The 27,220-nt window shown below is 35.8% G+C and overlaps 1 protein-coding gene across 1 annotated transcript in view; it reads right to left on the reverse strand.

The window, feature by feature from the left end:
- Positions 1–595: 595 nt before the first annotated feature.
- LOC117995481 (Krueppel-like factor 6) overlaps positions 596–27,220 on the reverse strand; it is a 58,398-nt gene continuing 31,773 nt past the window's right edge. Inside the window, exons 2-4 of the mRNA XM_034983489.2 lie at positions 5,061–5,250; positions 4,135–4,299; positions 596–2,513 (exon numbers count right to left, since the gene is read on the reverse strand). Coding sequence (XP_034839380.1) covers positions 2,338–2,513; positions 4,135–4,299; positions 5,061–5,250 — 531 coding nt within the window. The 3' untranslated portion in view covers positions 596–2,337. The remainder of the gene's footprint in view (positions 2,514–4,134; positions 4,300–5,060; positions 5,251–27,220) is intronic.

A 27,220-nucleotide genomic window follows, 5' to 3' on the forward strand; every position in this document is an offset into this window, starting at 1 on the left:
AATATCTTAGTGTCACCCTTCTTAAAAAGGGATAAAATGGTACTAAAAAGTAAGTGTAATCATATTTTTTATTATAATTCTTCATCTAAATAAAGCTGATTGCATAACACATAAGAAGCTATTGTCCATTCAGCTTTTGCGCCTAATGTGACTTTGTCTAAAATTGGTACATATACTGCAAAACAAAATGAGGCGAAAAACAAAAAACTATGTTTATAACTGTATTAAATTAATTACATAGCTTTGTTAAACTAAAGTAAAAGAAAACAATGTTCCTGTATTCGCCCTCAATTGTAATTGAAAAGTAGTCGTTTATATAAATGTGATCATAATATAATAAAAATAGATAGATAATGTCAAAATACAATCAATAAATATTTCCAACTAGTTACATCCACAGATTTAATATAATAAATAGATAGATTTAGAAACAGCAATCACAAAAAATAACATTCCTACAAAAGTTCTGTAACCTCATTAAAACAGATGGGTTACAGTTAATAACAACTCGAACTTTTTATTGCACGTTACTAAATCACTCCGCATAGCATTTTATTATGATATGTTGTAACTTAAGACATCCGAAATCTTAAGGTCAAAATTTTTAAGCTCTTACAATAACCACTTAAATCATTATTAATTCAGTAAATTTTCAATTTATTAAACGCCAATAATAATAATTCGACAGTGGAGTCGAGCATAACGCCAAACCTATAATAATAATTATACTTGCATTGCGTTTCAATTTAAACTAACAATAATATGTGCACAGTTCTTACAGCGGCAGTGTATTATTAGTTTTTTCGAGTCAACACACCTAACATCCCAAGTTAATATCTCAACACGATTATAACACTTCCAGGTCATCAAAAACCTTTAATATAACAATTTGACTAAATAGAAAACTGCTGTTTTCGAAGATTTACCAACTTTATCGTCAAATAATATTTGAAGTAGTATTACTACGGCCATTCCCGCCCTAGCTCGTGTTGTGCTCGCAACATACGTAGGCGTAAGCGACAAATTTAATATTGTAAGAAAATTGAATTAAAAAGCGACTGTGTTTTAGAATCAACTTGCTCATTATAATTATTGTTTTTACACCTCTACACACTTAGCAATATCGCTGACAAGAATCTCTTAAATGTTTCAATAATTTACCTAAGTAAGTTGCGTTATTATTTTAATATCCTAAGACTACGTGTGTAAAGGTTGTATATTAAATAATTATAATTTTCATCAACACAGAGAATAAACATTAATCTTACGGCACCCATAACACCGTGAGCACGGTTCATCTTACACCAAACGGAATGAGAGATTTAAAGAGAAAGCTTAAAAGTAAATATATCGCAGTGTATGCGTATCTTAAAAATAAACATCATTTTATAAAATAAACACAAGTTAATCTCTGAAAACAATCGCTCATGACTAAAATTATAACAGTGGGAAATATCATATATTTAAAACAGTACATAGTTTAGGTATGTTTTTAACAATTGATAATGTTTTAACACGTATTTGCAAGTTGAATAACAATGTTCACAGCAATTGTTTTCAGAAATTGACTTAACATCAGGTAACGCGCGACGCACATCCTACTAAGCTTACAACTAACAAAAGGTTGTGCTGGGCGTCGGTGGGAATATCTGCCGAACATCCCGCGAATCAATAAATAATATGTCACATTGTATTTAAAATGCAGGTTGACGAAAGACGCGCGGAAGCGCCGCGTGCGCACGGACGTGACGCGACGCCACGCGCCCTCTGCTCCGCGAACGATGGCACAACTATCGGCGACGGCCGCTTTGCGACCGGCCGACTAAAACAAATCTCTCTGTACACAAAGCTTAGAAAAAATCTTTTACACAATTAACAACGGCAAATATAAATATAGTTCTCTTATTGCAACAAAGAACCACAACGATAATAAGCCGAAATATCAAGAGATTTTAAATTTCATCGTCGATTACCTTCATCAAATAAAAATAAGTTTAAAGCATTAGGTGCAATGAGTGTTGACTCGGCTACGTACTTGTACGTAACGACTTTTCTTTGGCTTGCAACGCTTCCCGAACACCCACCCCCACCAATGCGCGCCTCAAGACAAACATAACAGCACTAAGCGAGCCCAACGCTAATGCAGAATCACAACATTCAATTCGTAAGACCACAACGCACAGAATCTACAAACGGAATCACACAATATAATAAAGAAGAGACGCGCACTCGGTGTACCACGACCGCATTCATTTAGTGCACATTGGCAACTGTTAACAGTTTTTCAGAGCGTTTGCTCCGATTTCTTTTCCTAGGAGTGGGTGGTGGGTTCTCGGGCTACGCATGGCGTTTCGCATGTAATGCTAGATGATCAGAACGAGAGAAGCAGCGCTCGCAGTGACGACAACGAAACGGTTTCGCACCCGTGTGTTTACGATAGTGTCTAGTCAATTCGTCTGACCGTGCAAATCGCCACTCACAGCCTTCCCAAGAACACTTGTAGGGCTTTTCACCTGAAACATGAAACATGCCATTTGGATTTCGTCTTTCTATATACAGAAGAAGCTGACTGATTGCAAAGTCAAAATACACTCTGTCTCAGCCTAAGAACATCAAATTTTGTACGTAAATAGTTCACAGAACCAACCGAAGCTGGGATGGGTCAGCTAGTTGTATTAAAAACTATAAGTAGGTATCTAATAACGTACAAATCCTTTATAAATAATATTACAGCCGGGACAGATATTATTTATAATGGAAATCACTCACGGTAGTTTAAACGCTAAAATAGTACAAATCCTTACTAAAGACTGGTTGACCTTCCCCGGTTTCTTTACTCTGGAGGGCTTACCTATTCCATAGATGTGTTGTCTTTGTGAAATGTTCTGATTGGTATGAAATCTGCATTGAATTGCACTGGTTTAGATACATACCGTATTTTCTACCGAAATTGAAGTTGTTACTGATTGGGAAGGAATGAAAATGTTCATCTTCTGACCCGGAGTCACCTAATAGGTATGTTATTATAGTTGCGTAGAAGCGTGTACAGAAAGACAGGCAAAAATGATAAAAAAAATACTGTTTTGGGCTCTATATTGATAATGATGCTTCTCCAGTGATTTTTTAAAAATTACTATACAAAATTATATTGAATGTACAGAAATGGTCTATTTTCAGTTTTATAGTAGACTAGCTGATGCCCGCGACTTCGTCCGCGTGGAATTAGGTTTTAAAAATCCCGTGGGAACTCTTTGATTTTCCGGGATAAAAAGTAGCCTATGTCACTCTCCATGACCATATCTATTACCCATGCAAAAAATCACGCCAATCCGTTGCACCGTTGCGACGTGATTGAAGGACAAACCAACAAACCAACAAACAAACACACTTTCGCATTTTGCATATGTACTATATTAGCAGATTCTTGGTACGTAAAAAGCATAGCAAATAACGCATTCCACTAAACGCAGTGTGTAAGTTTGCTTATCACTACCTATTGCATTTGTGCACACCAAATAACTCAGTAAATCTATATATATAGCAAATAAAAAGCTGACTGTTTAATCTATCAACGCACAGTTCAAACTACTGGACGGCACAGGCTGAAATGCATATAACTTTTATGAGGTAGACATCTGCTAAGAAAGGATTTTTGAAATTTCAACCTCTAAATGGGTAAAGTAAGTTCGAAATTTGTGTACTTCACGCGGACGAAGTCACGGGAATAAGCTAGTATAATTATATTTCAATTATATTCGGCTTCGCACCTCTAAAAAGGGTAATTATAGTACGCGGCCGAAAGTGATAAACATCGGCCTTTAGAATGACATTTCATCTTTGAAGAGCGTTGTCTCTGTCACTCATACCCATATGACGCTTTATCGGTCTGACAATTGGTCGGTCGGACAGTGCTCTACAAATCTGCTGTCTCCTTCTAAAGATCGATGTTCATCACTTTTGGCCGCGTGCTGTACGTCAATTTTACTTTTATAACTTCATCACAGTATTTCGATATTAGAAATCATTCAACGTCGTCACGATGAGGAGTTTCACGCAGGGTAGGGTATAGATGCGAAATGACTTTGCGGTCATAAATCCTTCAAGCATTTACTAGATAACTGTGAAAGTCTTCACCTGTATGAGTACGTTTGTGCGCTTTAAGATGCGAGCTCTTCGTGTAGACCTTATCACAAGCGGGGAATTCACACCGATGGACGCGACGTCTGGGATCGGTAGCATGCGCATGGGTATGGTGACGTGGCACATGACGCCTTACAGGCGCCGGGCTTGGTGGCTCATCTGAAATGGATTAGCAAATCTTTTAAATATAAATATAATTAATAAATATCTCTGAGGACAAAGAAGCTGGACAGCGGCGCACTGGCCGCAAAAGAAAAACTTTAGGGAATGGAGATGAATTTCTAGTACTGTCTTACTTTTGATAATAAGATTAAACAGGGCCAGCCACCAACCTTTACTAGCCTGCTTACTACGAAATAAAGGTACACAGTTCTTTTTATCACAGATTTTACAGCCTAAAGATGATGGCATGATTAAGCCGAAAATTGGTCTAATGTTCATGTTAGTATCCACCCTGTAACCATTGATAAGTCTGCCCTTGAAATTGTAGACGAGTTATACACCTGGGACACACTGTCTAGCTAGGTAGGTAAAATTTCGATTTTTGTATAGTGGTACTTATATGGAGCTAGAATTCAATTCAAGAGAATATTTTTAAAAAATCATGATTTTATTTATTTTTAACATAATTAAATTAACGTCATTTTTTAACATTTTAACAAAATCTTTTCCTGCAGAAATCACTATGTTTATGTTAAAAAATTGAAAATATATGGCGTTTACACATTGTGACGTCATAAATCACTTTACGTGCAGCTCAACGTTAATAATTCATTATGTTAAAAATAAATATAAATCATGCTTTTTTTAATAATTAATTCTACCGTTATACAAAAAATCGCATCTTTCTATTACTACAGTCGAGCCCCTAAGACCCTATTGATCGATAAGGTTTTATTGTTGATCAGGCTTTCACTCACCTCTTGGTTCATCAGAGTCGCTGGGAGGTTCACTCTTCACTATCGTGACGATATGGGGTCTGGGTGAAGGTGGTGAAGGGGGTGATGGTGGTGATGAGGACGCCGATACGGCCCATTCTTCTTCTTGATCTAAATCTGCTCGCTTTCCCCGCGGCTCTTCCTGAAGATACCTCTCCATTTCGTAACATGTCTGTAAGAAGTAAAACAGAAACTGTATTTTTCATGTTCAACGAATTAAATAAAACCAACTCTTTGAAGACTGCAGAAAATATTGTATATCGATTTTCAAAACATGAGTCACCTAGTTTTAAATATTTAAAATAATTACTGCAAAGCTGATATTATATCTACAGGTATTTTACATTCAAGGTATACGTTACATCATAGATAGGTACATCGTAAATATTTTATGACACTGTAGCTAATGCCCAGCATGCTTTGCAATGCGACTCGCGCGCCAGTTACGTTCACAAACATACCTATAGTAATAGTTCATAGTAGGTCTACCTACTATTTCAAAAACCTTTCCGTGAGTCCCAAAAATAACTGCACAAAGTTTCATTGCAATCGAATGAATGGTATAGGAATGCATAGATAGAGGTCAAACTAAGCAACAAACAAAATATCAATTCATATTAATTATACAAAAACTAGCAGATACTCAGCGTGTGCTAACTGCTACTACGCAAAAAATAGGCCGAATAAAATGCGTATTTTTTTAAGGTCTAAAACCATTTTCGCATTTATAATGAAATTGGTTTGGGGCATACAGGTTGGATAGTTTCAAATGTTATAATAGGTAGAAACTTTTTTGTGGCTTATTTAAAGAGATAAAATGTTAAATTTATTAATTTACAATCGGGTAGGTATTACCATTTTTAACGGTCTTTTTTGTAAACTAAATTGAGTGATAAAATCCGCTTAACTGATGGCATCGTTGACAGTGCAACTACAAATTATTTAGAAAATAGCAGAATAGGTATATCTTTTTAAGGAACACAATAATAAGTTCACTGTTCGTTCGTAAACTCGTGGTTGTGTGATAAAAAACGATGCGAACGTAACAAGCCGCTCATTGTGTTGAATCAAGGAAGAGGACCCGGTCTTTTTATTCATCTTTGAATAATCGTAGAGATACGTTACTTAATGCACAATACCTCCCACTATAACGCAGCCCACGTTTTACTACAGAGGTCAACAGCCCCAGTCAAGGCTAGAATAGGAAGGTACAGGGTACGATGTGCCTCTCTAAACTTTACGGTTTATTCGTTAGTCAAAATAAACTCAAGGCTATTCGTAAACAACCCTTATAATCTTTAGCAGTAAGGTATAAGATTTAGAATCAATTGCAGTTATGAAATTGCATGTAGGTAAATATAGACGAATAACAGATGTGTAGATGTTTATATTAGTGGCACGCTATAGGCTTGCTACTATTTACCAAGCTCATTTTGTACTACTCTTACAACCGCACTCAGAGTCGCTTAATCGTTACTTAAGGCATTCCTTATCCATACTAATAAATGCCTGAAGTAACGATTAAGCGACTCGAGTGCGGCTGTTAGTAATTAGTAGGCACCTAATTAAATTAATGAACCGGGGACCCGAGAGCTGGCAACTACCTTGGTCAAAGAATTAGTTTGGCCATCCAAAGGGTGCTGCCAGCATCTTGGGTACAATATGCCTCACTGCGGTGGTCTCGATTTAATTTAATTTATATTACTTTTAATTTAATGTTGTTATTTTACTTTCAATTTATATACAAAATATATTTTCTTTGTATACTGTTGGCTTCTATTAAATCAAATAAGATGTTTATTAATTTGATAATTTAATTTGAAAATTTTCAAAACCTATATTACGAGTACTACATATACTTACTGACAGATAATTTTCACTAACAGAGCACGAGACGCTGTTCTTTTATTGATAGGTAACAGCTATACCAAGTAATATCACAATTTAAATACACAATATTTTTGGCTTTATGTCTATGTTTTTGCATCCATTGTAAAAAGCAGGTTAGTCGATCATTCCAATTTATCTGTACATTTAGGTAAAACGGGAACATTTTATAAAGTATGATCATAAATTACTTACCTATATATATATATATATATATATATATATATATATTAAATTACTTAGTAATTTAGTAATTTATGTATACGCTGTATATTTGTATTTTTTTAAAACTAAAACCGTCAAAATCAAAATCAAAAGTAATATCAAAATTTATTTATTTCATGTAGAACAGTGCAGTGTCTCCTATGCTACGTCTATGACTCTACCACCAACATTTTAACAAACAAGTGATTATACATAAATTAAGGAACAAATTCTGTGATTTACGGTAGCTTTCAAGAGATTGTACCAGTGAAAAAATCTAAAACAGCATAAACGACAACCTCGGTAGGCGACACCTAATGGAGAATAAAGGACTTGTACAATAATTGGTCCGAGAGTTCATGGACAATTTTTAATAGTTTCTTTGTAGATGTTTATATTATTAGTAGTATTATTGTAGATGTTTGTAATAATATTATTTCCTCTTATTTCCCAGATTATGGCAAATTAGACCTGTCAGCTAAACTGCGTTGGGATCGCAACTTATGAAATACTAAGCAAAGTTTAATGATAGTTTAAAAAGTGAGTGAAGCCATAATTACTAAAAGCTAAACCATATCGAGTCCTTTACAGAAACACAGGTCCTGTAGACATACGTCGTGCTAGTGAGTTAGCAGAACTATTGTGTATTGATTGTATTATCTTTTCAAAACTAATCAAATCAAAATATTTTTACAATTAAGCTTATACAAGTACTTTTTAATCGTCAAATGTATCTACCACTGCTTTGGAATGTCTTCCCTACCGAGAAGAACCAGCAAGAAACTCAGCAGTTGGTCTTTTCAAAGATTTGATTTACAATATATAAAAGTAGAAAAGTAACTAAAGTTCCGTGTATTGCTGGAGTGAGCTGTAGGTCAAATCCACGCTTTTTTATCATTAACATAATCTTCAAATGTATAATATGTTTTTTGGAGCATAATTTTAATAGATTTTTAAACATGGTGTAAAGACAAGCCCAAAATTGATTGCGGAATTTTGTTATAAAAGATTATACCCATTCCCACAAATGGCTTTTGGTCCTTTCTGAGGCAGAGGATAGGAATCGCAAGCCTATTACGGTGTCCAGTTAGACTGTTATGTACATCATCAATTTTCTTATTATAACTAAGATTTTTTTAATTTAGGTTATGATAACGCTACAATACAGCAATGTAAAAAAAAGCCTTTAAATGAAAGATTTACAAAAAAAGAAACATGCGTCATGGCATGACATCTATGTAGATTGTAGAGTTATTAAAATAGCAAGCAACTACGAGTTCGCCTAAAATCCAAAGATCTATGAATAGTCAAGTTTCCCAAACAGGAGTAACTGAGTAATACATCTTTAGGTACTAAGGTAAAATGCAGCACCTCCTCAAAATTAACTACCAGCTCTCGGAGCAAATTAAATCCGACTCGGTGTCAGAGGAGCGTGGGACGCCGCCAAATATTTCAACCATCATGTCATATCAAGTTCATGGACAAGATGTAGCAAACCTCCAGCATACAGATTATCTAATCTACATACCTGTTTTTATGTATCTCTAAGAGAAAATAGCTCAATGGGTTGCGAAGCTGAAGTGGCAATGGGCAGGACACATAGTTTGGAAAACCGATAGGCGTTGGCGTGGGGTGCTGGAATGGCGACCTCGCACCGGAAGACGCAGTGTTGGAAGACCCTCCCACTAGGTGGATAGACGACATCAGACGAGTCGCAGGGAGCCGCTGGATTCAGGCGGCGCAAGACCGTAGCTTGTGGAAGTCCCTACAAGAGACCTATGTCCAGCAGTGGACGTCTATCGGTTGAAGATGATGATGATGATGATGAAGAGAAAATAACTAAAAAAATTACGGCATAGCTGACATTCAGCGCAGACGTCACCGCGGGCAGCTACTACTTTTGTATTTTGGTAATAGATAGTTACGGCATAAATCCGATATCACAAACGACATCCGAAATTCTATTCTGATCTTGTTTGGTTGCGACCGGAAATGAAAACTTGTATATAATTAGATTCATATAGCGTCTAGGTTCTGGGATTACAAATGTCTTTAAATATAATTATAAATGTGTCTCTGATCTGCAGTTTTAATTGTAATCTTCAGCTACTTATTGCAAAATATAAAATTTATATGTATTTGTGAGATAAGATAAAGACCATTAAAATCTAACTTTAATTAAGCACTTAGTACAAATAAAGGTAACTTAGTTTATATAAAAGTATTAGTATACGACATAACTAAAGAAATAATAAAATGTGTCGACAGTTTTATTTAATATCAGTTTGTTGATAGTTACTCTACTCCCTCTACAACCACTCGCACTACTAAGGGTCACTGGTAGAGATATCTCATAGAGATAAGTGCTTCCCTGTCCACTTTTTCTTCTCTATTGTAAATGTTTTGGTACAAATAAAGATAAAATAAACTAAAAAATATTTTGTTTTGTTTATTAATTATACTCACCTACTTTATACAAACAAGATTTGAAAATACAAAAAGCAGTATTACCTAAATAAATATTAAACAATTTAAAATAAATCGCCGAAGCTTAAAAACTAGAATTACAAATGTAAACTGACAATTTCGCTTTGCGCAATACCAATGAAATTTGCAGGCTTCGTACAAAATTATAATGAGATTCGCAGAAGCATTAAATTCGCCAGCAGATGCAAACTCATTAGTAAAATAAATGAATGTGTTTATTTTCTTTTAACGCTATTAAATATTTTATTTTCCTAAGTAAGTTTTCTTTTTTATAAAAGTCAAAGCAATCATTACTAAAATAAAATAATCCAGGCAATAATATCTGCGAAAGATACCTTAGGGAGTTAAAGCTAAAATAAAGAAAACTATGAAAAACAAAAATTGCTAGTCAGAGGGGACTGCCGACAGAAGAAAAAAAAAACAGTAGTCTTTTTTAGATTTTCAAATTAATTGTAAAATTAAGAATACAAATTCAATAATTTGTAAATTAAAACCATTAACATTAGTTTAGTTTTTACATCTATCGGAACTCCAAGCACTATTATCATTAGCACACGTCGGTGATGCGGACTTGAAGTATTTACCCATCAGAAAATCGCTCAATGAGCCCAAAGAAGTTTAACTAGACAGCTTGCATTGCATTTTGGTGGAAGATATAGGCTACTTTATGTTCCGGAAAATTAAAGAATTCCCACGGGGTTCTTAAACACCTAAATCCACACCAAAGAAACCGCAGGCATCATCCATTCGATACAGAGATAGCTGGCATCCAGGAGATAGATATAGACTAATTTATATCCCGGAAAATCAAAGTTTTTAGACAAGTAAAACAGGATTTTTAAAAACTGAAACTTACGCGGACGTAATAGTGGGCATCATCTAGTAAATAAAAAAAACAATGATTAATAACATAATGTTCTTGAAAATTAAGGTAAGTATAGATTTGAAATATAGGAACCCATACAACACGCATTCGCATCAGCTACCGTGTTCACCATAAAAAACACAACAAGAACCGAGAATCAATAAACTGTGTACCTGTAAGATGACGAAGACACATATATTATAAGAGCTATGATATGGGTGTTATAGGTACATGGCACAATTTGATAAAATAATATAAATCTATATATAATTAATTAGTCTATGACCGAAAGCCGAAAAGTATAAGGGGACTTAAAACTTAATAAATAATAATAACTAAGAGGAGAGCGGTTCATTTTATTTTAGGCAAATAGATAGGATAGGGACCAGAATTTTTTTATCTATCGTTAGTCGTAGTAATTAAGTTTTCGTAGTAAAACAAAGAACACTTACGCTGAGCTTACTTTGCATGCGTTTTCGTACGAAATTCATTCGTATGAACACATACGAAAAGGTACAAAATGATCCCGATTCTTCCAATACTATTTTTTGGAAAAACAGTATTATGTACTTAGTAGAGAAAAAATTCACAACAAAATACATTTTTATCAAATATAAAGTTTATTGTGAGACGATTTTTATAAGTATGACTTCAGAACTTATTTTATGTATCTTTTGACCAGTTCTTAGATATATTTCATGATTTATAGCCAAAACATTTATAGGAAAGCACACGTGAAACTTTACCGTGAAGAAAAAACAACCCAAAGATTAAAATCATCCCAATAAGGGCGAGCTACAATGAAAGGCCATAAATATAATATACATACATAGACTGATAAATGTCCCTCCCTTCATTTGCTTCGCCGTGGTCGGGTACTTAATTTATTTTAACCTGGCTAATCAATTTTAAAACCAGTTTTGTACCGTGCTCAGAGAATCCTTGCAAAAATCTGCGCACCTGCTAATCGTAACCACATTATGCGTATAAATAGCTGTAATCATATCCATGTCTGTGTTTATTCCCATGGACGTTGACAGCTACGTATTAAACGTAAAACCGCAGTTCCCAGATACTTGAACATGGTCACCCTACATAGTCTTCCGTTGCGCGTGAGTTACTTTCACAACCGCCTTTCGAAGTTTCTCGCACTTTTCCACGCTTAAAGACAAACGCATTGTATATCAAAATGTATGCTCTACGGTACCGTAATAATATGCTTATTTTCAATTATTATAGCCTAGATCTTATTAAGTTAACCTACTTCATTCTACTTCGAAGGGTTATTCATGTTCTCCAAAATGTCTTAAATAAAAAATAAAAAATAAATTTATTTATTTCATGAAGGACAACTAGTGCCACAGATATTACACTAATAGGCTACTTGACACTTTTTTAAAGTTGGTCTTAAATGGTTAATATTTGTCCTATTATATCAAAAAAATTAACACTATATTTTTTTGCACCCTAAAAACCATAAAACTTTAATTTAAAAATATATTTTTCTTAGACAGGTGAAAACACTGTCGGCCATGTTTGGCCGATAGATTATCTGTGCTCTGACGTCATGCATTTGTAAACAACAGCATAACCTCCCAAAGTTAATAAACATGACTTCTATTATACTAGTTTACATGAAAAATATAGTAATTATCGTTATTGTATCATCCGAGAATGTAAAAAACGCATCGATAAAGACCACAGGAAAGTTGTGGATTAGAGTGCCCAGTGAAATAAATATACGTAACACGCGAAGACTTGCTTAAAGGGATCCTATATGACTAACGACTTCAACCCAAATTTATTTTTGCAAAGATCACTTTGTTGTAAGTCTTACTTAATAACTTATTCAATTTATAAAGAGAAAACGATATTTTTTTACGTTTACTATGAGTTTTTAGAAATATATAAAAACTAGCTTATGCTCGTGACTTCGCCCGCGTGGACTTCATAAATTTCAAACCTCCATTTAACCCACTCAGAGGTGGAATTTCAAAAAATCCTTTCCTAGTGGATACCTTCTCTTTACCTACAAAGAACACACCCACCAAATTTCATGTATCTAGGATCAGCTGTTTAGATGTTTAGGCTGTGCGTTGATATATAAGTTAGTCACGACTCTAAATTTTATATATATGGATACTACGTTAGTCCCCGCGTCACATCGGGATGACATTTCTTTGTTTACATATTTAATGACGTCACATCATGGCTGACAGCGTTTTCTGCGTTTCAAATATAAATAAAAACTGTATTTTTTTAAATTGGATTTATATATCCATCCTGCGTTTTTAATAATTGTTATTGATATATTTCGTTGTCTTAAGCAAAATACTATAATAAATAATCATTTATTGGACGAAATTAGATATGAGTCAAGTAGCCTATTTGTGGGATTATGAATGTTTTCATGCAATCCAGACAAAGAAATATTTTAAAGGAATGAGGTAAAGTAAGGCAAGTAAACTACCCGAGTAACTATTAGTAGTTATAATAAGCTACGTAGCTACTAATGACTTACATTTATTTACCTAAAGAGCCAACAAAAGGTATAGTAATATATGCACAAAAAATCTTTTCAACGATTTCACCGTTGTTAACGTTTACCAAAAAAGAGGTCACGACTTTGAAGACGCCATGAGCTGTTTGTAATATAGTACCTAAGGCTGTTAGAGCAATAACTTCTAAACGGTCGATAATATAGATTTTATTGAACCCTAAATATTGAATGATCTACTGTGGTTTAATATCCTTAAGATGTGTTTATCTGAGCGAGGCCCAGGAATTCTGGTCGGTGGGGGCCGTATGTGATGTGTTTGGTTTTATAAATGTGTAGTAATTTGATTTGGTAAGCCCGTGGCTCACGATCATGGTTAGGTTAGTAATAGGTCACGGGTTTTAAATATCTAGGTAGGTATTTTAGCGTTTAAACTATCGTGAGTGATTTCCATTATATAATAGTATATTTCTACGGCTATACTCACGTATCCAGTCGACATTAGCCCGACTAGTTTCGAACCCATCCGGGGTCCTTTATCAAAGGGGTCAGTTCGCGCACGCGTCGCTTTTAAGACTGGTTACGAGAGTATAGCCGTAGAAATATACTATATAATCTAGGTAGGTACTTTGTGGAAGTCCATGATGTATAAGGGACCAGAAACTTAATTCACTTTAATACATTTTTGCAATTACAGTGGAAACTCGATTAACCGGACTAATTGTTGTCGTTAGGGATTCGGATAATCGAAAATCCGGATAATCGAATGTATGAAGGAAAGCGGGTTTTGTGCATATTTGTAGTTCACTATAATAGTACCTATTTTCAATTTTCAAAGTAAAATAACTATACCTACCAAGTGGGATATAATATGAAAGGGCCTTGCCTGCACATTCTAAAACAGATTTTTATTTATTTTTATGCATGATAGTTTTTGATTTATCGTACAAAATGGCGGAAAAAATACTCGAGTATGGAACCTTCGGTGCGCGAGTCTGACTCGCACTTGGTCGAACAGTTTTCGGTTAGTAGTCCGGATAATCGCGAATCCGTATAACTGAGGGCCGGATAGTCGAATTTCTACTGTATGCATTGTGGGCAAACGTATGTTGAGTATAATTAAGAAGATTTTTGTGGTGTTGTGTGTTGGTGATTTGTATTGCTTGCTTATCCAGCTTCTTAAGCAGTGGGAGGGCAGGCGGTAGATATAGCATACTGCACGTTGTACCATACAGATTTGTTTGTTCTGGACGATTATAGCAAATTAAACTTGTGGTTCCTTGGGAAAAAGTTGTATCACCAGCTGAATTTGTATGTACTCGGTTATTCTTTAAACTACGGTTATACTTCCTCCCGTCCAGCACAGGTGGACACTCGACACGCATGCATATAGTACGAGATACGAGATAAGAACGACCTTTACCCATCTGATAACCAGATTAAAGGTGTTTTTATGAAATATAATACCTAGATAAACTCGCACGGCCCACCTAAAGGAATCAGTTTAAGGCTAAATTTAAGTCGACGAATCGACTACTTCGATTTTTACACCCATCTGGAAACCAAACGAAATACACCAATTCAAAAGGAACTAGATAATAATATGTATATGGTAATGTATGGCTGGTCCTGTTACCTGTATCAGTAAATAGTTAAGTACAACAATAAACATAAAATATTATATTCCATAGAGAAATATAGAGATGGCCGTAAAGAGCAATAAATTAGTTACGTCACACGGACGAGCCGAATTCAGTCTAAATAATTATGGTGTTTTCGTCGGTGACTCATCCATGATGCCGGTTTGTGGGCCCTCTTGGTAGGGTTGGCGCTACTAGGTATTTACGAATGTTACTTTTTTTTAAAAATCAAATTACAAACGTATTTAATCTATGTTGTAACAAAAGAAATATTAAATATGTTTAATGAGTAAATCTTCCATTAAAATCTTTAGAACAAGTGCTAAATTAAAATTCAATTCAATGTTAAAAAATCACCTCTCGCATCATCTACTTCGTGATAAAACCTAGATCTGACTACCTGCCTACTCTACCAACTCCCTGCTTTATGATACTACTTGCAAGCTCTACCTACTCATTGCAAACAATTCACCTGGTTCTGAAGATATACAATAATATTGAAAAGGAAACTATTATACAGAGTGTAACGAGAACGCTGGCAAAAACGATGACAGGTAATATGATACCACAAAAAAAACGCGAAAAAAAAACTCATACTCGTCCAGAAAACGCTTACTTCCCGGTCTCGTGCAGTAATGTACTATTGTTTTTAGTAGTGGAATACGAAACTTCAAAAATCTTAAAAAGTAGATATTTCGAAACCCAGTGGCTATGAATTTTAATAAACCACATTGGTTTCATTCAACAATACTGATTGTTGACAGAAACCACCCAGGGCCTCCGACGGGCCTAGACCGCTGCTGCTAAAATGTCCCTTAACATTGTGCCCTACAAGAGGCCTTGCATAGTCTAATACGGCCCTGCCTGTTGGCTTTTCCTTTAGAGCTCGTAAAGGTAAATGGATTACGGGGATATTTGTGGATATAAAAAGATCCAATCAAAGCGGATCTAGATCTTTGTACACCTTTGCTTTGGGTATAAAAATGTGTCAAAGGGTGACCACAACCGACCTAGCACCGCGTTGGAAGACCCCCGACTGGGTGGACGCACGACTTCAGAAGAGTCGCAGGGAGCCGCTGGATTCAGGCGGTGCAAGACCGTGGCATGTGAAAATCCCTACAAGAGACCTATGTCCAGCCGTGGACGTCTATTGGTTGATGATGATGATATATCTACTTGAAGACAATGCTTTCTGCGAACCAAACTGCGCGAACAGTGAACAAGATAAAAATACCTACTCAGAGAAGTCATCATTAAAACAATTACCGAGAAAAATATTTAACGTTTCGTAATCAGGAAATATGCAACCTTTTAATTTATCAACAGGCACCGAGCCAAACACCAGTTTCTGTCAGTTTTTGTTTTTTTTTTAAATCCGCAAACGTTTAATAAATGTTTAAAATTAAAAATGAATCCAATGATAACATTCAATAAAAATATATCCTACATAACTACCCATATTGTGTGTGCGAAAGTGTGTTTGTTTGTTGGTTGGTTGGTTTGTCCTTCAATCACGTTGCAACGGAGCAATGGATCGATGTGATATTTTGCATGGAAATAGTTTAAGACCTGTAAAATGTCATAGGCTACTTTTTATCCCGGAAAATCAAAAAGTTCCCACGGGATTTTTAAAAATCTAAATCCACGCGGACGAAGTCGCAGGCATAAGCTAGTAAATTATAAGCACAAGTGGAGTATTACTTTACTTACTTACACTATATTACAATGATTACGATATTTTTACTATAATTTTTATAGTATAGGTAGTGTAGTTACTTCACTTTTATTATTATAAGTATAATTATTCACAAAGCAAAGCGGCAATCCGCATTTTGGGTCGATATATTCTATTTTAGTCACGACTGTTTGGAATTAACAAAAACACAGAAATGTAAAAATTATAATCTTGAATTGCTTATCCAACGTAGAGTGACTGACTTTTTATGATCACTTTTTGTAATTTTTTGGAACATTAGAAAATTAACAGCTCTGACCTCACCCTAAAAACTTAATAAGTAGTGATTGTAAAGACAAAGAAAAGAACATGGATACCTTTGGTTGCCCTCAATATTTTACTAACAGGTAAGGTAGATTGCATGAGATGTTTCAGTAGTATCTACACAAACAGTGGTAGGTACTCGTAAGTTAATCAGGATGTATCATCGCCCATCAAAAATCAATAATTTGGACATAATACCTACCACTAAAGCCTATTATACTGACATAATTTTCACGCCACACCTGATGTTGCTTTCGCTTGCCTTTTTTTATTTAAATAAAACGCCAGCAAAAACAACATATCAGGCGTTTTTTGTAAAATAAAATGCGTCTCAAAGGCTCTGGCCAATTGTTTGCCTCCTACGATGCTTAGGTCAGTGTGCGATCTCCTTAATTTTCTGGCATCTAAATATAATTCGATTTAGATCAGACAAGATAGATAGTGTAGATTTGGATACGCATTATTGACGATCTCTCGTACTCAGCAAAACACATATAGCTTCTATTACAAGCACCGCTTTCAATTTCTTCTTGTATAAATAGGCCAATGAAAGAAAAGAAGAAGATTGACCGCAAATGAAAAGATATTCTATCGCAACGTGGACAAAAGAAAGAAATAATATAAACACACTACGATATACTCTTAGTCAGACGGAAAACACCACAAGAATCAAGTTTCAATACAATACAATCAAAGCTTTCATCACGTTTTAGGTATAAGTTTTCCAAAACAAACATGATTAATGTTACCTTTAACATGCAAAATTAGTTACAGCTAGGTCAACATTAACCTACGTGAGCTTGATAGTAATAAACATTTTAATATAAAATAAAGGATGGATCACATTTTCAAGCTGAAAATTCGGCAACTCAAAAAAGCTGAAAAGTGCTGCAAATACTCATGGGCGGCAGTAATCACTTACCCTCAGTACCCGTAGTACAAGATTTTACGTCTCACCAAACGAAACCAAATTCGAGAGACGAAATACTTTCGCGTTACAGTAAACTGGATCTTAAAAGCCTTGTTTTAAAGCTCAAGTTTGTCTACACTTCTACAGCCAGCGCTCCAAGCGGAAACATTGCGAAATTAAAATCAGTGGCATTGAATATTTGACTTCAATTCAAGGCTGTTTAGGTCCATTTTACTGTAACGCGGAAGTATTTCGACTCTCGAATTTGGTTTCGTTTGGTGAGATGTAAAATCTTGTACTACGGGTACAGGTGACCCGTCGCGTCACTACGCTCGTTTTCTCGCTATTCGTATTTAAAAAAGTAAAAATCGCTCTTTACTCTTGTTTTATGACAAAAAAAGAACATCCAGCGCCGTCGAACAAAAAGCAGACTAATGTTTTTTTACAACATTCAGGTTATGACCATTTTTCAGGTCATTGCTTGTTCTTAGTACATCACCCGTGCAGATCGCAGAAGTTAGAAAGAATAACTAAGACGGCCCACCCCACTTCACTTGAGTAGAATTTTTAAATATCGGCGAGGAAAGGAATTCCAAAAATTCCTGAAATACGTCTTTCTTCAGTTTAAACTAAAAGCCTCGTTTTACCATAGTTGCTACATCAATATGAATTTTTTAAAACTTCAGCGCTCAGATTCATCGTAGTGGTTTTATTGACGGGTTCACCGATCCTTCCGGTGCGGCGTGAACACTCAAACAATTATGCAATCAGTGCTTCCCATTCCCGGATCCCATTTGACGCTAATAGACTTGCGAAATCCATTAAGTAGGTATATCGTGAGAGATTGGTTCAAGTGCTAGACTATTACGCTTTTGTCCGTATATTGCAGCCGATGATATTATAATATGTAAAACGAAAGTAGATACATAATATACGCATAAATTATGTTATGTAGAGCGCTTTTTTTAAATTCCGAAACTTACACGAACGAAGTTGCGGGCATCATATTAAAGTTATTTATATAATAAGGGATAACTTAAATAAATCAACTAATATGCGCACTTAGCATATCAACTTTTACTAAAAAAACATCAACTGCTGAAAGGTACCTATATTATTTTAAAATTCGGTTCGATTCGATTGCTAAATGAAATTGAAAAATGATTTCGGTAATTCAGATTATTGTCAACTTTTCTTTGTTTATATTAATAAATAATATCACTTGTACCTAAAACACCTAATTTATGTAGATGTGCATTTAAAGAACCCCGTTATCAGTATGAAACTGTCCAGCAATTTCTATTATCGTTCTGTTGGAAATTACTGGCGTGCGGACTGACGTTTTGAATAATGAAACAATTTTCGAGCAAGTGGGAGATTTTTTTTTAAGTTCAATTATTTTTAGGTCAGACGAAGCGTGAGCCTGCACAAAATTCCGCAATCAGTATTTCCCATTGCCAGATCGTATTAGATCTCACAATCTTTTGCAGAGTATCTATCGCGGTAAATCGGTCACTCCCGCTTCTCTGTAATTTGTGCCGACTATTTAAACACCAACACTGGAACGGGAAATGGAATGGATTAGTTCAACGTTCCGATCTCGCAATAAGAGATTCTTTCGGAAATGGATATGAATTTCATGAGACACTAGAATCTAGATGATGCCCGCAATTTCATCTATGTGGATTAAGGTTTTCTTTATTTCAATTATTTATTGCACATGCAAACATCTACCTACATTATCACAGAGTGAAACATACAGCAAAGATCCATAGGAACTTTTCAATTTTCGGAGACCAAACGTTGCTTATAGGATATACTTATTCCCGGAATGCAAGCTATCTTTGTACCCATAATAGTTGGTAAAACGGATGGGCCGTGAAAAGCTAGCAGACAGAAAGAAAGGCAGAAACCTATTTTCGCATTTATTAAAATGCGTAAATTCACCAATTTGGGTTCTGACATGACTTCAAGCATAATACTGCTAATTAATATAGTGCTCACAGAAACTACTACAATTAGTTCCTTTATCTCAGCCTTCATTTTATGCCCGCCTTAGAAAAACATGCACAATGCAAATAAGTTTTGACAAATCAGAAAAAATGCTTCTTTATCTTGTTGTTACTTTAGTGATAGAGCTATGGGGAAAATTAGTTTTTTTTTAATTCTACGATAACCGAGAGTTATTTTCTTACGATTATGGCATTTTACAAATTGTATAGTGTTATTTTGGGCAACATAAGATTATACTTTATATACTACTAGCGACCCGCCCAGGCATCGCACTTCGTAGGGATCTCTAATTATGTTGAAAATAAAATATAGCCTATGTTACTCAGGAATAATGTAGCTTTCTACCTATTGGTGAAAGAATTTTCAAAATCGGTTCAGTAGTTTCAGATATTACCCCCTACAAACAAACTTACAAAATTTACCTCTTTATAATATTAGTATAGACTAGCTGATGCCCGCGACTTCGTCCGCGTGGATTTACATTTTTCAAAATCCCGCGGAAACTTTTTGATTTTCCAGGATAAAAAGTAGCATATGTGTTAATCCAGTGTATAATCTATCTCCATTCCAAATTTCATCTAAATCCGTTTAACCATTTTTGCGTGATTGAGAAACAAACATCCAAACATCCACACTTTCACATTTATAATATTATTAGTAGGATTAAAATAAACTGCGTTTGCATTGACCTCTAACTTTATATCGACCATATTATACATATAGTCAAGTATACCAAACACGCGATAAAAATAGCTACTTACCTACAATGTTTTATCAACACAACGAGCGGCATTATTTATAAAAAACAATATTTAAATAGATAGGTCCGGTTAAAAATTAGTTTTAATTGAATCTTACGCATGTTTAGTATGATTTGCATTGATAAAAATGCAAATAATATTATATAAAGTGCTTACACATTAATTTATATATTATTATTACTAGCTTATGCCCGCGATTTTGTCTGCGTGGACTGTACAAATTTCAAACCCCTGTTTTACCCCTTTAGAGATTGAATTTTCAAAAGCCCTTTATTAGCAGATGTCCACGTCATAATAGCGATCTGCATGCTAAATTTCAGCCCGATCCTTCCAGTAGTTTGAACTGTGCGTTGATAGATCAGTCAGTCAGTCAGGTTTTCCTTTTATAATATAATTATATAGATTATAGTTTTTACCACATTAACGTAGGTATGTTGTAGGTCATCATCATGATCAACCCATTACCGGCTCACTACAGAGCACCCCTCTCTGAGGGGTTTTTGGCCATAGTCTACCACGCTGGCCATGTGCGGATTGGTAGACTTCACAATGGCCAGGAACATAATGGAGAACTCTCAGGCATGCAGGTTTCCTCACGATGTTTTCCTTCACCCTTAAAGCATATGATATTTAATTACTCAAAACCCACATAACTCCGAAAAGTTAGAGGAGGCCCGGGATCGAACCACCGACCTCCGATTAGAAGGCGGACGTCCCAACCACTAGGCTATCACAGCTTGTTGTAGGTACAAGGTTTTAAAAGTATTTTATTTATGAGTTCTCTATTTGGAACTCTGCGAGTCTGTGCTCTTGAGTGTATTGTTATTAGCTATTCAGAGGATAGTCTATGATTTATGTTTGCTCTCGTTATCAAGTGTGAGTCATGCGTTATTCATCGACCTCTCTAATGTATTAAGGTAAACATCCAGTTGCCTTGCTATGTTGGTAAAGCATTAACCTATGAGCAATTACCAGTTTATGATATTTATTAAAGGTACATATTATGTTCCTTAATCTAAAGAGTCTGCGGCCCAGGTGCGAGCGGGTGCGTCCTGCGTGGCGGCCAGCATGTAGAACAAACTCTTGATACATAATTACAAGAAATTGGAGAGTGACGCGACGCGTGGACGTGTCCTAAGAGCGGTGTGGAGAGTATGGCATCAGCACATGCTCTCAGCTGTGACGCAGACGGGACAATTTTTCAATCTGTAGAGGTGCAACCTCTACCGTTTCTTGGCTGGCAGCTATTAGGAAAACTTCGCAGCTGCGAGCACTATATGTATATATATATCACGTCGGGGTCACTAATTATGTAGCTGAAGGGTTGATGTAATGAAGAACCAGCTACATATAGTGATGTTTATTTTACACTTTACAATTGATATGTTATGTACAATACAGACGGGCTCGCGAGCTTTATATAATACAATGGTAGAAGATGTTGACGTGACGAGCGGATGATAGGGAATGTGGAATCTTGTAACGTGCGTGACCAGGAGGATTCCCCACTGCGTTCCAAATTTGAATATTGTTGTGTGGCAGCTGCGAAGTTTTCCTAATAGCTGCCAGCCAAGTAACGGTAGAGGTTGCACCTCTACAAATCGCCAAATAATTTTTATCTGGTTAATAAATTCGATGTTTTCCAACACAAAATCTGTCAAAGTGTACCTACTTTATTCGTCAGTTTCTTTATTCAACGACTGAACAAGCCCTCAGTGTTCTTACAGACAATCTTTGTCAACGATAAGGCTAACGAGTACCGTCATCGCATGTCGACGTCTGCCGTCACCACTGTCGTCAACAAAATGCCACTCGTCTGCAAGCACACTATCCATAAATATTATTAAGAACTGGTCAATGAATTTTTGCAAGACATTTACAAATTGATCTGAAAGTCACCAGCCTTGAGACAAAACACCTAGTTCTATTAGTTATAACATTAATCTTAATTTATATGGAATGTCTTGTTAGCATCATATTATGTCTACCATCCGTGGCATGCACAAAGTTTGAAGCCACGGTAGCCATTAGTTATATAACAACATATAGAATAAACAGTGATTTTATGACCTCTTTGACCTGCACGTGTCCCATTTTGATACGAATTGGGGAGACAATGTCACCATCTCACACTTTGACGGCGCACGTTAATTGTTCAGGTTCACAGTGACTTGGTCGTACTAAAGGGCTGATTATATGGATAGGTTTTTTTTACCCTTAATAATTATAATTTGCGACTGCTGATAGATGTGATGAACCCACCGAGGAGAAATATGAACCACAATATGTGCATAGTTACATTCACATTCTATTACCAACGAAATGTGAATAGAAAAACAATAATTGATAAGATGTTGGTAATATACCAATAAGGTTTGATGTTTGAACACTGAACGGAAAAGGAGGGATTGCCCCATTTTATCTAGCTACGAAAGGTAGAACATAACTATTTTAATTTCCACTTTTATACGCGGCTCCTAAATTCACAGAAGAAATTAAACATTAATTTTATATCTTGGCGTAGCTGAGTCCATGAGCGATTAGCCTAATGATAATACAACATAGTTTTTGTTCTCTATCTTAGTTCCATGATAATTGCTGTAGCTATTTACAGTGTTCTACTTATCGTACTAGTATAAAGGGAATGCGGCGGCGCTAAAATTGTTTTAACGAGTTCCTTAACGTAGTACAGTACGCGGCCGAAAGTAATATACATCGGCCTTTAGAATGACATTTCGTCTTTGTAGAGCGTTGTCTCTGTTACTCGTACCTATGTGACGTATTGTCATTCTCAACGACAGAGACAGTGCTTTACAAATTTGTGATCTCCTTCTAAAGTACTGTACCTACCTACATTCCACTATACTGGCAATACGACAGACCACTTCGACATTAGATAAGGGGCAATTGATTGATAAGATGACAAATTGCAAGGGTGAAAAATTTAAACATGACATTATCTGAATCTAAAGAATATCACAATTTTCCTTATTTTTGATTGTTGACCCTCAATTTTCAATTTTGAATAAAAAGGAAAATCCTGAATCAAGTCCAGATATCGAATCTCTACACCCAGCGTACGTAATCTGTCAGTTAGTTACTCAGAACCAAGCCTTAATTTAACAACACATTGACCCGGCTTATCAGAGCGCTCGTGTTCTTCATATTTCTCTACGCTTCGGAAACCTGGACCCTACGAGAAAGTGAAAAGAGGGAAATAAATGAGCTAGAGATGTACACAAAAACAAAAAGAATATTATGAGTACCTTGGAACTAATTTCGGACCAACAAGTCCATTCTCAAAGAACTTGGCACTAAACAGCGGATAAATCTACCCCCTATCCTCCATCGTACAGGCCTACATTCTCACTGTCTATGGTCATTTACTTAGCAGACAACACGATTTTTAATTGAACGACTAGTCGTTTAAGAGTCAGAAGAGAGGGCAAAGGCACGTGGCAGAACGCTTTCAAGATGGACATATCAAATAAGGGCTGCGATTGATATTCTTTTACAAGAGTGCAAAGGAAAGACAGCTGTTAGGAAGGAGTCAAGACATAGAGTCAAGCGTGACACAACACTCAAGTGACGACTACTTTGTCAAGAATGAAAGGACTGAGAATGAGTGCGCATACCTACAAGGTGGATAGTCAAATTGATCAACTTGCCCTGTAGATTTTGTTGCAGTAAGGTCAATCCTTCGCAACGCGTTGCGAAGCTGAAGTGGCAATGGGCAGTGCACATAGTTCGTATAACCGGTAGACGTTGGGGTCCCAAGGTGCTGGAATGGCAACCTCGCACCGGAAGACGCAGTGTTAGAAGACCCCCCACTAGGTGGACGGACGAAATCAGTCGCAGGGAGCCGCTGGATTCAGGCGGCGCAAGATCGTGGCGTGTAGGAGTCCCTACAAGGGACCTATGTCCAGCAGTAGACGTCTATTGCTTGATGATGATGATGAAGGCCAGTCCTATTCTAAAGAATAAAATCTGTTCTTTCTACGTCGTAACTAATGATAATAACATTATTAATGTAAAGACATGTCATTGGTCGTAACATAATCTGGAACTTTGATATTCACAATAAAAACATGTGATAATAATTTAATTAGCCTTTGACACTATCAATTATTAGGAGTAAGCGACGGACACCTAATTTACCAATTTGCATTTGTATGTAGGTATATTGATGACAGACCATACCTTATACCTTGTGGCTCTCAAAGTTACTACTAAGAACAAAGAGCAAAATTATTAAATACTAGCTTATGCTCGCGACTTTATCTGCGTGGAATACACAAATTTCATACCTTTATTTCACCCCTTTAGGGGTTGAATTTTCAAAAATTCTCTCTTACCAGATGCCTACGTCATAATAGCTATCAGCATGCAAAAATTCAGCCCGATCCGTCTTTAACATATTATTTAGAAGATCAACGTTTGGTTAATAAAATAAGTAGACACTTTCGTAACTTTTTCTTCTTTTTTCTTCACAACTCAGGAGTTGCAAGATAAGAAGAAAGAAAGAAAGAAAGAAAGAAAAGAAAGAAAAGACGTTTATTTGCATAACTGTGCCACACATCACATCTTAAAACTAAGAGCTAGTTCCGGCGCTTCTTCCACCTGAGAACAAGCAAAAGAAGCGCCGAAACAAACTGTCATGTGTGGCACAACCCGAAAACGGGCCCCAGTTCAGCATTATGCTGTATGTCTTGTTGCGCAAGAACATACAGCGCTGAATTTCACTGGTACCCTGAACCGGGTGACGTCACAGAATTATAAACTCATAATAACTACTAACAATCAGTTAAATAATTCGATGGCCCGATCTCGTTTTTTATTACTTTTCCCTGAATTTTCTCTCCCCCAGTCGAGTTTTTTTGTTATTCTTATGTTTATTCTATCTGTGAAAACTTGTCATTAGCTTTCATCTTCTCTGTTTTTACCTATTAATTTTTTCATATTAGCTGTAAGTTTTCCTGTTAAATAAAATAAAATAAAATAAATAATTCTACAATACTCATTATAAACTAACAAAAACAACTTACAATAATGGAATAAATGGGAAGAACCCATTTAAGAATATCTCAACTAAATAATAAAACATTATTCAAAATAAAGTATTACGCTTATGCTGCTTCCATTAAGTACTATATCTAATAATGCTTCCATTATGCATCCCGAGAATTTCGAACAAGGGAAAGCTGCTAGGTTATTAGCACAGCTGTTTTCATTGACTATCCGCTGTGCTTTTCGCACGAGCGGTAGGTAGGGTAGACAAAGGCATCACTTTCATTACAAAAGATTCTTTGTTTCCATAATAGACTCATGCAGCTATAGAAATATGAGTAAGTATATTATTGAGTATCGTAAAATATACACCACTGATGTCAAAGTCACTTAGTTTGTTCTTGCAAATGTAACGACAACAGTCTGATATGATTTGATGTTTTATAGGTAGCTTTTATTTTTGTTTCTAGGGTCCGTACCCGAAGACCGAAGGGTGCCGACGGGAGTCGGGACCCTATTACTAAACCTCCGCTGCCCGTTCTTCAGTCCATACGTCTGTCTGTCAGCGGGCTGAGTCTCATGAACCGTAATAGATAGAGAAATGAAAATTTCAAAGATATAACAATAAATCTAATCAAATAATATAAAAATGAATCGCTGAATGTGTTGCTAAGCACAAATCTCGAGAACAGCTGAATCGATTTCGCTAATTATTTTTTATAGTACTTCTTGAAGTACGAGGATGGTTCTTACGGAAAGAAGAATTTAAAGTATTAAAAAAACCAAGAATTTCAAAATTTCCACCATACATTTTTTTTAATGTACCACAGTAGTATCTTGTACGATGGTACGGAACTCTTCGTGTGTGAGTTCAACTCGCAATTGACTGATGTATTTATTAATTTCGTAGAATATTGCCTAGATTTTCTTTGTCCCCATCCCTACCGCTAATTAGTCTAGGTATATGGATTTAGATTTCATAAAATCCAATAAGAACTCTTTGATTTCGTTATTCAAGCTATTTTTGCTGCTAGCTGTCAAAATCTGTTAAGCCGATCAATGACTTATAGAAGCCGATGGAGCATAAAAAAAGAATAGATAGAGTCGTACCTTCGCATTTATTTTGCCTCTTTAGTTAGGCTTGCCTATAGCCGAAGGCTAGCCGCCGTAATTCGCGTAGAGAAGTAATGAGTGTGACCGTTAAAACCTGGATTGTTGAAATAACACCTCGAATCATAAGTTTTGCTGGGCTATTATGAGCTTAAGAACAGCGGCCGTTACATGACGTAATATTATTCTGTTGGAATGCCGTATTACAAGTTCGCCTGCAAAAGCCGGCAAACACACGCGAATATTAATATTGGTAGGCGGCAAAGCTAAGTAACGAAGCTTTAAAAAAAACTGAAATCCTATTTGATGAATAGTTAAAATCACTAACGGCCGAATACACAACGGTCCATTTGCGCTTAAGAGCGGCTTTAGTTTTATGTGTATGTTTTTTTTTTACATTTTATCCATAGGTATAACAACATATTAGATACAAGATGCCCGCAACTTCATGCGCGTGGATTTAGGTTTTTAAAAATCCCGTGGGAACTCTTCAATTCCCCGAGGTAAAAAGTAGCCTATGTCATTCTCCAGGTCTTAATCTATACCAACGCAAAAAATCACGTCTATTTGTTGCTCCGTTGCGACGTGATTGAAGGATAAACCAACAAACTAACAAACCAACAAACAAACACACTTTCCCATTTATAATATGGGTACTGATGTCAAAAAACAGTTACATAGTTTTGTAAACATTCAGTCCTGACTCTTAACATACGTTTTAGTGTTCGGGTGCAAACGCTATAACTGAAGAAGATAGCTTAT

The sequence above is a fragment of the Maniola hyperantus genome, chromosome Z, assembly GCF_902806685.2.
Source record: "Maniola hyperantus chromosome Z, iAphHyp1.2, whole genome shotgun sequence".
Lineage (NCBI taxonomy): Eukaryota > Metazoa > Arthropoda > Insecta > Lepidoptera > Nymphalidae > Maniola > Maniola hyperantus.